At 39.1% G+C, this 12,260-nt stretch overlaps 1 protein-coding gene across 2 annotated transcripts in view; it reads right to left on the reverse strand.

Moving 5' to 3' along the window:
• Positions 1–12,260, reverse strand: part of dock1 (dedicator of cytokinesis 1) — a 258,880-nt gene that overhangs the window by 197,371 nt on the left and 49,249 nt on the right. Inside the window, exons 10-12 of one of the 2 annotated variants that reach the window (XM_026915791.3) lie at positions 11,239–11,374; positions 8,746–8,818; positions 4,636–4,775 (exon numbers count right to left, since the gene is read on the reverse strand). In XM_026915791.3, the coding sequence (XP_026771592.2) occupies positions 4,636–4,775; positions 8,746–8,818; positions 11,239–11,374 (349 nt within the window). The remainder of the gene's footprint in view (positions 1–4,635; positions 4,776–8,745; positions 8,819–11,238; positions 11,375–12,260) is intronic. The other variant, XM_026915792.3, reaches the window with a different exon arrangement.

The raw sequence follows: 12,260 nt of genomic DNA on the forward strand, positions 1-12,260 counted from the left end.
GACACAACGGAAATAGCTGGTGCAGGGATACAGCTCCACGGTCCTGGGTTCGACCCTGTGCTTGGATGACTGCATGGAGATCGACTTTATTTTTCCTCAACTTTTGCCTTGGGGATCAGTGAAGTACATCTATCCATCTAGCTGTATGTTTTTCAGTGCTAGCCAATTTCCAAATTAGTGTCTGTCACTTGAGAAGGTGACACTAGTGATTCATTGCCAGCCAATTTGAGGGACCAAGTCATCGCCATGGTTGTCGTATGATATTTGACAGATGCTGCCTAAATGTTTTTTTTTTTTTGGCTCACAAGACAAATGGTGATCAAAATCTTCAGGAATATGATGTAATTACTGCACAATTGCCGTAACCCCAATATATGACTGTGTGCTACTCGACACAATGATGTAATGCCAAGTGTCAAGTCAAGTGTTTTTTTTTTTTTTTTTTTTTTTTAAATTGTCATTCTTCTACATAGCTTGTATACTTTGGAACAAAATGTTGTTTCCCCAGGACCATGGTGCACCATAATACATTGTGAGACGAGGGCAAACAATACAAAAAATATACAGGGCAATAAATGCACAGGACAGTGCACGTCAACCAGATAGGAAAACAAAATGTATAGAGTGGAAAAACTAGCGTAAAAATTGCCTGTAATCTATTGACTTTCTAGACGGGACAACAAAACAGTGTATAGAGTGGAAAAACTAGCGTAAAAATTGTCGATAATCTATTGACTTTTTATTGGCAACAATAAAAAAAAGTCATAATAGTATATTGAGAGTAATAACAGAAAAAGCAGCATTACAGAGTGTAGGTATCCAGTGATAGATGTACAGCGGTAGCTGCTGGGATGGTTTTGATTAGTTCAGGTGAGTGTTGGGAGGCAGCAGTGTGTTGAGTATTCAGACTGCCTCAGGGAAAAAGCTGTTGCGGAATCTGGTGGTGGTAGCACGGATGCTCCGGTACCTTCTGCCAGATGGTAGGAGGGTTTAAAGTCAATGGGAGGGATACGAGAGGTCGTCCACAATGCTGGATGCCTTGCAGATGAAGCGTTTGTTGAAGGGGGTGGCGAAGTGGGTAGAGAGACCCCGATGATGATCTCAGCTGTCCTAACAATTCACTGTAGAGTCTCACATACCAGATGGTGAGACAGCTGGTCAGAACACACTCTATTGTCCTTCTGTAAAAGGATTGTCAGAGGGTGGTTGGGGGGGGGGGGAGGGGGGTGCAGGGGCTGTTTCTCTTCAGCCTCCACAGGAAGTGGAGGCGCTGCTGGGCCTTCTTGGCTAGGCAGGTGGTGTTGAGAGTGCAGGAGAGGTCCTCTGTCATGTGCACACTCAAACACGGAGCTTTTGACTCTCTCCACAGTTGTTAGTTTATGTGCAGTGGTGAGTGATCCAGTTGGGTCCTTCCGCCTCCTGAATTCAATAGTCAACTCCGGTTTTACCGACATTAGGTTACCGACTGTTGTCTCTACACCATTCTGTGAGCTGTTCCACCTCCTCCCTGTACGCTGACTCATTACTGATTAGATCCACAACTGTAGCAACATCAGCAAACTTGATAATGTGATTTGAACTGTATTTTGCAGCACAGTCATGAGTCAGCAGTGTAAACAGCAGTGGACTGAGCATGCAGCCCTGGGGAGTGCCGGTGTACAGTCTGGAGGTGGTGAGTAGTATGTTACTGCTATGCGATGTCAGAAAAAGAGCTTCCGTTATAGCAAGATCACAATCATGATAAATTATGATCTCAAGAAAACAACTTTGTTGTCTGGTGAGCAGAAAAACAAAATAAGCTGTGATCTTGAAAATACATCTTGTGTTAAGATCACCAAAAGAAATTAAATAAATAAATAAATAAATAAATAACTCATGGACTTTCTGAACTTCCAAACAGTCTGGTAGACATGTAAGCATAATATATTTATTTATTTTTTATTTTTTTGGCAGAAACTTTTAGTCTATGCCCACTTTGGGATATGCAAATACACAAATATACAGGTATTTGCAGCACTAAAGATATTCACTACATATTCACATACTAGTACCAACACTAGTACTTCTAGTATTAATATCTAATAGTTTTCACGCAAGACACTACATACTTAAATATCTAATATGCAAAAGAACTGCAATACGTCACTGGCACACATTTATGATGCTTCCTAATATCACTTACTCTTTAATTATTTAATGATATTTTAATAATTACACATAATTTAATAAAAATAAGAAATAAAACAATATAAGATCCGTAAATCAGTGTAAGGGAGTGTTTTTTTTTTTTTTTTTAAACAGCCTCATGTGGGCTATTAAATGTGCCGGCATCCTGACAGACAGGTGTTTCCACACTGCCACACTGTGCTGAGACTCTTTATTTAAATGTTCTTTTCACTGGTTTTCTAATTAATTACATCTCTGCGCAACGTTCTCTTTCTCTCTCACTTCCACACACAACCTCTATCAGCCAAGCTGCACTATTTTACAACACCACCATTAGCAATCGTTTATAAAACAATTAAGAATTGCAGTTTGGATTCATTGCTAACACAACCACCCAAGACATTTAAACGTATTGAGTGTGTATGTTTTAAAATAAGGGGAAAATGTACTATTCTATAATGAGCTAAATGAAATGAACTGGCACTCTTAAACTGAAGTAGGAGAAGCATAGTGGTAATTACTTCAATTTGTTTTTAAAAGAATTATGCAAGATGCGTCTCAAATGCATTTTTTGTAACTCCCGACCTCCATTTCCAGCTCATTTTTAACATTATTCATCATCAGGTATTAAAATATTCCATAATTAAGCAATTAACAATTACGACTCAGTGAACAGAAAGGCATCTTAATGCATAAAGCGTGTTTAAGTCTGAGTCTATCTGTCCATCTCTCTTTCTCTGTGTTTTCTCCTCTGTGAGAAGTGGAAGATGGGGGTGGCATTTAGTGCTGCAGAGATCCATGTGACATGACACCAGCAGACAGTTAGTTTGTGCATCATAACAAATCCAGCTGGAGGTGAACCTGCTGGTCTCCAGCTGGCATAAACATGGCACAGAGAGCAGTGAAGTAGCAAGAGGCCAGACCACGCTAAAGACACACACACACTCGTCTGAGCCGCACTTAAAGTAGGTATGTTAACACCACTAGTACTCATCATGTAACTCCAATCAAATAGTAACACTATTCAAACTATCATAATTGGATTTAGTTTGGGATGATGCAAAGTAAAATAAGACTTATAGTTTATGTTATATTAAACTGTTGACTTGTGGCGTGGTGCTGTCGCTTGTCTGTCTCATATGGCTGCCTATTGAACAGGAGTCCAAAAAAAATTTTTTTTCAGACCACAGAAGAACCAGAAGCCTAATTTAATCTTACATTAAATTGACAGAATAGGCCTATTCCTACAGGACTTTTTTTTTTCTGCTCTGTGATAAAACTCAGAGAGCTATAAATGAACACAACACTAGCTTCTAGCAGATTCTTTAACTCCGAACCTTTCCATTACACACAGTGATATGACATTAGTAAATAATTAAATTGTTTATGCAATACATTGTTTCTGTTGTGGAGTATGCAGATATTAAGTGAGGCTTTATTCTGTCTGAGTCTGACCATGTAATGGTCAATTTAATCAGCTTAAAAGTTGCAATAGTTGTACTCTTTCTTTGGATTATCTTTAGATTATTTTTATAAACTTGCTCCAAGTAAAGACAGTACAGACATGTCCAACTGATACAAACCATAAGCCACAAGACTCTTTCCAAAACATTCATTTTATGATTAGAGGAATATTTTTGCTCTTAGGGCGTTTCTACACTTTTTCCCAAATATGTGAGTCCACAACCAAGACCGATCCTGGACTAGTTTGGGGGCGAGGCTCATAATCTCAGGTTTGCTTTCACAAAATGATAGTCAAATACTGAATTACTGTACTGAATTATAGTCAAATACTTAAGTTTAATACTGACTTATAAGCAAATATTGAATTTTAGTACTGAATTACAAATACCGAATAATAAGTACTGAATTAAGGTACTGAAATCATGTACTAAATTGTAGTACTGAATTCTAATCAAATACTGAGTTGCAGTAATGAATGATCAAAAACCAAATTAAAGCATTGAATTTAAGTTTATCTAAGTATAAATATAAGTTTACCTATTTGTTGTTTTTTTTCCTTTGGTACCAACATTCCTGTGGTACCAACATTTGGTTCTGACATTGTGCAGGAATACCTGCGAAAAGGGAGCCGCTCTCATATAAAAAGATTTTTAGCCATGTAGGCCGGCAAGAGATGTCAGACTTTTCATGATGTTGTAAGCCCAACTCCAAACTTTAAATGCTCATTACTAGTTTAAATTAGCCAGGAGAGCAAAGATTAAACAGCAGGGAGGAAATAAATACCAAGAAGGAGGGGAAAAAACTATACAGGCTTCTCTGGCATCACTGCATTTGACTTGTCAGCGTTTCAGGCAGCACTATAAAAGAAGTACCTCCACTGATTTAGTTATTTATGCAAAAAGGATCCATAATGAAGTGTTCATATCTAGATAATAAGATTGGTGCATGGGAATGAGAGTGTATGCAAGTTGCAAAGGGACTGTGCGTGCTGCAGGTGCGTCTTACCTTGGCCCTTATGATTGACCTCTTTGGCGCTGATGACTTTGTTGATGACACTCTGGAGAAAGTCATTCTCTCCTGCCACCCTGGGTGAAAAACGGGAGATGTTCAGCTGCCTGTGGCGGATGGCGTCATCCAGCGCAAGCCTGGAGTTCACACACGATGACGGGCAACACACCACAGGGAGGGAGAGAGACGGGGAGGGGTAGAGAAAGAGGCAGCAATAAAGAGAGACAAACAAAAAAATAAAGAACAAAGGGTGAAAGATGAAGATGAGCAGAATGTGAAGAAGGAGAGGAGGATGATAAAGGGAATGGGGGAGGAAGGGGAGAGAAAAGAGGGAAAAGACCAAAACAGTGATGCAAATACCATGACAGGAGACAAAAGCCATTTTGTTAGCACACAGTGATCAAGGGTGGGTAATAAAGAGACACAGAGAGAGAGAGTGCAATTTAAGAGACGCGCCCACTCCACTCTGAGCCCTGACAAGACACAAGCCTGAAGAGACGTGTCCTAATGCTGGACAAGAAGCTGCCCTGAGGGTGTGTGTGACAGCGGCTGAAACTCATGTCCCCAGCACCAGAAGGACCAACCCTCACATCTTAAACAGGACACAGACACACAGCGAGAGACACAGTAAAAGAGTGCTGCTATAGTGGAACACTAGTGCTGTGTGAATACTGAAAATAAGTAAAAATGCTACATAGTAAAAAGTGTAGAAGCTGGATAAGCGTTAGTGTCAGAGCTGAATATATGGAGAAGAGTGTGTGTGTTTGTGTGGCCAAACACAGGAGCCAAAAGAGACAAACCACTGACACAAACACACACGCACACACAAAAACACACACACCAAAGAAAATCTTCTACAGAATCAGGTTGTGAAATTCTATTCCTAAAAAAACTCTTCGCCTCTGATGCATGACTTGCTTAAATAAGATAACATTTTAGAAGTGAAACTATGAAACACTTTTTATATCTACAGTCTTTAATTTTGTCTTCAGGTTTCTGTCACAGGGCTGTTACTGTAACACCACAAAAACTTCAGTTACTAGAAGTTATCCTGTCACCACACGAGTAGTGGGTTTTTCTGTTTTTTTTTTTTTTTTTTTTTTTTTTTAAAGCAGTGGTGAACTTAGAGTCAAGATTAACATTTGCTTCATTGATGGACACTAATGGTAAAACTGCAGTGACTATTTGGAGCTCCAGTCATAGTTCCGGCTGTAGCATGCAGGGAAAAAACAGCACTCCACACGTGAGCACAAACAGCCACAACCTGGCTGTTTGTGCCAGCTTTCTCACCCTGCCTAATGTCCATGTAGCTGGACGCTGCATTGTTACAACATATTCTTAAGGCAGAATGAACTGATCAACAAAAACACATACACATGTTCATGCCAGGACTACTGCTGGGGTATTCAACTAAAACACCCAGTTATGTAAAATTCCTTGGTTACAAAGGTCCAGATAAGCCACTAACATGAGTGAATGGTGATTACAGGTAACTTTTAATGCTTCATATTAATTAGTTCATGACTTTAAATAGTCTATGAACTAATAGGTTAGGTTTTGTTTCACAGTGGTCGCTTCACAAACGAGACTTTTTGAATTTGACGCAGGGAGAACAAACACACACATCTCTGTCCATTATGCTTTCATCACAATTTTTTTTAAACTGTCGTGAGTTCACTAATCGCTAAGAGAGGGTAAATAAAAGAAAAAGTCTATTAAAATATGAAAAATTCTCCCCTTTCTGAACTAATGTCTGCCTTCGGCTAAATAATTCATTTAAATTCATGTGACTGGCTGCAGCAAGTCGCAACAGATGATCTGTCCTTGTCCATAATGCACTACTCAAAGCAAAACGTAAAATCGGAAGACAAACAACAGCAAGGGGAAAGCTATTTATCAACCAATGGAACAAAGCTTTGACTAATATCTAGGCGAGTCAGAATGTGAGTGTGTGGAGAAATAAATGGCATCCATCGAGTCTCAATTTCCTCTTTTTAATTTCAAATGTCCTAGAACTGCCTGGAACAGCTAGCTATCATAGCACAGGAAGTGAGATTTGTTTCGATAAGGATGTGAAAAGTGACCGTTGTAACTTTTGTGACTAACTAACATTTCTACCTCTGAGGTGCCAACACTGCTAACAAGAAAACCCTACCAAGCAGACAGAAAACCCAGAACTTTACCACCAACACCCTAGCACATATCAGTGGACAAGACAGCTCCTTGCTAATGGCATAAATAATCAGTACATTCTACCCTGCACGTTCACTGACCCGAGACTACAACCCCACCGTCTTGTCTATTGGTTCACAAAACCGAGGCTTGTGAAATCGCAGGTCAAAGGTCACCTAGAAAAAGTTGGCACAAAAAAAAAAAAAAAAATCAAAAGAAAATGGATGTCTTCAACGTCTCATGCCCTTTCCCCTTCTGTGAAGTGACTTTTTGGCTTTTTTTATTTAATTTTTTTAAACAAAGTTTGTAGGTTTCTCCCATATCTCCATAGCAAGGAGTCAAATATCCTAAATGCTACAGCTAAACCATAAATATTGGCACCTCTACTACCTGTCATACTGCCTGACACCTTGGCAATTTTGTGCTACTATGCAGTTACTGTATATATATTTTTTTTAATCTAAATCCTGATAGCCTTATTCTGAGACATAACTGCAAGTATATCAAGACAAAACAAAAGAGTCTCACAGAGAGCATCAAAGACAAAAACAATAAACATTTGTAACACCCATCTTTCCTGCCATTAATCTTTCAACCTTAACTTCAGAAAAGTCTATCATCAAAAACATAATCTCTAGAGCAGCATTAACCATCAGGAAAAGACTTGAATTCTATGATCTCTTCCATCTTCTGCCACTGCAGTTAACGACCTGCACATCCTCCACACTGGGCTGCTCCCAAAACTACATGTCCAGGGAGACCAAAAACGCACTGATACTGAATGTATGCTTTACAATAACATTTGAGAGAATGCACCTTATCGGAAACATGCATGGGAGCGTAATTGCTTCCAGTCTTTTACAGGGCTGGAAAAGGTTAAAATGCCTGCAGGCAGACTAAAAGAGTTCAAATTAGAGTGAGAATCCTGAGAGAGAAAGGGTTACCAGCTCCTCGTGGACAAGAGTTAATGAGCTCTGCTTAATTGAGCCAGGAGGTAACAGGCAGGAACAAGTGGTCCAGGCTACAGCTAATCACGTACCAAGAGCTTTAAACCACAGAAAACCTATATAGTGTATGACCCAAGAGGAAGCCCGCGGCACAGGACAAGAGTTAACACTGCCGGCTCTGAGCACTTTAAACACCTGTTCTCTATCTGTTACACACTGCTTTAAGGCCAAAGTGGAAACTGTTGCTAATGCCTGTGTGCTTAAAGTGTTCACATAGCTCTTCGTGCTCATGGTTGTGTTTAAAGTCTCAATGTGTTTTTTGAGTTATGTCACACATGTTTGAATCAAGGTTGACCATCAGAGGTGACGATGGTGATGGAGAGCCACAAGAACATCACTGGGAGACATGTGACGCATCTGAGTGGTAGACTTATAATTAATTTATTTATATATTACAATTCTTGATAAATTCATATTACTTACACTTATTAAAATTGCATTTTATTAAGGAGGTAGCAAGACGTTCTGGCCTTGAACAGCACCAGTTTCTCTGAAAACTTAAAAAATCCTTTAAAAAAAAAAAAAAAAAAAGGTAAATCCCACCCTCTTTGATATGAATAAATGGCAACTTTTTTCTCTCAACCAAGGGATGATTGGAAAAGGGAATATTGTGTAGGAAGACGCACAGCTAAAAACGCGCCATCATCCCATGTTTGCTGTTAATGAGCTTCTACAGAATGTTTAACTGGACAAATACAAAATGAGTACAATTTGGCTGAACCAAATCTACTTTTTTTCCCCTAGAGATACTATTCTACTGGTGTTCATGACACTAAAGAACTGGTACAAAAAGCTCAGAAACACTAATTTTGATTTAAGTAATTTAAGTTTAAGTAATTACTTTAAGTAATGCAGAAATGTATGTAAGCAGTCAAACTGCCTGTGTGGCAATACTGCATGATGTTCAGAAGGCTGCGTTCATACTCACGGCTGAAAAGGGATGAAGTGCTGCTTGTCTTCGTCATCCATTTTGCCAGTGATGATATCAGTGACATCCATTACTGTGGAAACAGAGGAAAAAAGAAAGGAAAAGTTAGTCATTGCTGCAGGACGGGATGTACTGGGTCCGTAGCTGTTAGCAACATCAGTCAAATGGCCTCCTTCTGTGAAATTAGACAGTTCTTGGCCACAATGAGTGTCTGCCAAGCGAAAGCTTGTGGTTACTTGTGGGTTATGGAGGCAGTGGGGTGCTGATGAAAGTGCCACTGCTGAGGTGCTATTTTACTCAGCTTCTCAGAGAGAAATTCTTTTTAGAAAGGTGAAGAAGAAGGTGAGGAGGATGGGAGGGGGGAAAAATGATGCTTTTCTCCTTCCCACTTCAAAAACCTGTTTGATGTTGAAGCTGACAGTTGCACATCCTCCCACATCTTCCTCCGTTCTCACATGCATGGGGAAAAAACACCACTCAGACCACATCAAAGCATGGAGGTTGTCTGTACACCCTGTCAGATTACAACACTGTAAAAGTATATTCTGTATATGTATCTACGGATGTAACCGAATACACATATATTATTCAGATTGAACAAATAATATGTCGTACATGGATACAGATATGAATAGGAGGCACATTATACTTTTTCCTGAAAGCCTGCTATAAAGGCATCTGGCTGAATCTGCGGGGGAAAAAAAGTCACACTTCGGAGGTTTTTACTTTCATGCATGCCCAAGCAAGCGGTCATATATGAATCTTCCAGGACAAAGAAAGATCATGGGAAATAGATCCAGCTTTGTTAGAAAATAAATTGAATAAATAAATTTAATTAATTAATCAACAAAAAAAAAAAAAAACAGCCCCACACATACTTCCTGTTTAGGCCACACCCACTTCAGGTTCAAATCTGAACAGAAATACAAATACGGATATGTTGAGCACTTAACAGATACAGATATTGGGAGCACTTAACAGATACAGTGAACGGGATTGTGTTACACCCCTAATGTATCCTAAGCACACTGGGGCCATTTTGGTGCCTCTGAACGCATTACATACAATCACAGCGTAAAGCCTGACAAATTGGCTGCGTAGAGAAAAAGCAATCACATTTGTGCCAATGAGCTCTCCAAGATGAACCCACTGAGTTCAATCTCCTCTTATCGGACGGAGAAACGAGGACTGATTTTCTCTGGTGATGAGCAGTGGGCTGAGAGCCAATCTAATTAGTTTACTGTGGAGCAGGCATCTCTGCCACCAGGGAGAAATCACTCACCAATTCCTCGTTCTATTCCTGTGACCTCTGATTATCAAAAATATTCACGCAGCTAGGCGAGACAAGATTCTTTGTTCACTCCAACTGTTGTACACTCCAGAGCTTTTTAAGAAGCCTTCTGACAGATCATTAACAAATTATACAAATTATAAACCTCATGCCACGCTTAGAAAGACAACTAACACTACAAAAATATATATATATATTTAAAACAAAGGCAATCAAACATGTCTACAAAAGGTGTAGGAATGGACTTTTAATCATAACAAAGAGTTTAGTGATTGTTTCGAATGAATCTGGTTACCCTTCTCACCCAGGTACAAGCGTATCAAACGTGTGTGGAGCTACAAATAATGAAGGCCACTGATTGGTCAAAAGCATCATCACACCTGTTTAATGTCTCTGGCTAGCATCACTTTTTCCACACAAGAGTATATCTCAGAAATCTTCAATTTCTTTCTTTCGCTTTCTTTTTCTTACATATTCAGGAGGTGTTTTTTTTTTTTCCACAATTTTATCACAATTTCATGTTTCAGATTCATTTTTGTTTATTTACCAATAGTAAAGGTTTCTCATCACTGGCATTCAACTTAACTTCAAATTTCTTATCCATGATCAAAAATTCTCCATCTTCAACAAATTAAGTTAAATCCCAAATGGTTTCCTATTCACTGTGTTTGCTCACTAAATAGGGTATAACAATGACACTGAAGCAACAGATTTAGAAAGAAATTTGAAATTTTGCCACAAAAAGGGCTTTTTCTTGTATCTCTGCTGTATTTTAATGGTGTCTTTCAGTGTTTGCACTCGAAATCTTAATGTTCAATAAAAGTAAATTAATGAGTAAGAGTAAAACTCTTAAAAGATTTCACCTTGGACAATATTCAATTGACATTTCGGCTTCAAAGAAAATAATGTGAAGCAGCATTTTACCCTACAATCTCCAGAGAACTATTCCTGCTTTCACATGTATGTTATGTAATGGGAAGCCAGTAAGGTACTCTATCAGCATACACAAGTCCCAAATTTGGATTTGCTGCCGGTCCGATGGGCAAGTGCTGTAAGCAATATACACTTCCAAATTCTAAGGTATATTATCCAGTAACTATACGGAAAACAATGTAAAATAACTATAAAAAAAATTGTGAAAGTGAAATGTGGGACTATCTATCGTTTCTGGGATCTGGGAGAATTGTGCAATCACTGTTTACCTGCCACTCCAAAGGGCCTTCGGAGCCCAGACGTCAGCTTTTTAGTGTTGTTGTCACGCAGTTCCATGCGCCCAACTCGGACGATCTGACAGACAAAACTGATTTTCTCCCGCTTCAGATCCTCACTGCCCAGATCCTGTGTAGCAACCACAAACACACATCATCTCATTACATACACAAAAAACAAGTATGTGGCCTCCTCAGCTGTGAAAATGAGGACAAAAGAATGAATCTGAAAGGAGAAAATTGGCATCTCCTGTAGGCTTAGCGCAGATGTGCCAAGATCAAGTGTCTTGTTAACACTGTGTAGTTTTTTTTCTTCTTTTGCTGGTTGAGGAGGGAATGATTGATCCACTGATTGGACCTTTTCCAGAGTGAGTAAACTTTCACAAAGTGGGCTCTTTTGCAGGGTAAATTGTAATGCCCTAATAGTGTCTGATTGGTATAGTGCCTCATTTCCTGTGGTGGGACACAGTGTTCACACGGGGATGCAGCTGCTACTCTCCATTGGTGCTATTGGAAGAGTGGTTACAGAATAATATACTATATAATATTCTAACAATATTCTAATCAACAGTGGGTGATGATGGCTCTTCATGAAATCAGCTGGGCTGCAAGTTCTACTAATGCACTGATTCCATGGCCTCTTGATTAAGGTGTAATTAGTGTGCCACAATACTGTAATTATGATGTTAACCAAAAAAAGAAGAACACAAATTAAAGTCTGACTTCATGAATACTATAATTACTCAACTGGGACACAATGCTTTCTCTGGCAAAATGTCACACTTGGTTGATTCATTGTCTAAATGTTTACCTGAAACAGGAGAATGGGAACTACCTCTACACTGCAATGATACATATGACAATTATTAAGACCCTGAATATTTAAAAGCTACAGTGAGGCCTTAGGAATAAAAAGAGCAAATGATGTAGAAAGGAGAAAAAAAATCTCAAGGGAGTGATTGGAATGAGAGCTTTACCCTCTATCACACTGGACGTTATTTAGACAAATGAGCAAA

The sequence above is a fragment of the Pangasianodon hypophthalmus genome, chromosome 12 (genome assembly GCF_027358585.1).
Source record: "Pangasianodon hypophthalmus isolate fPanHyp1 chromosome 12, fPanHyp1.pri, whole genome shotgun sequence".
NCBI classification, from domain to species: Eukaryota; Metazoa; Chordata; class Actinopteri; order Siluriformes; family Pangasiidae; genus Pangasianodon; species Pangasianodon hypophthalmus.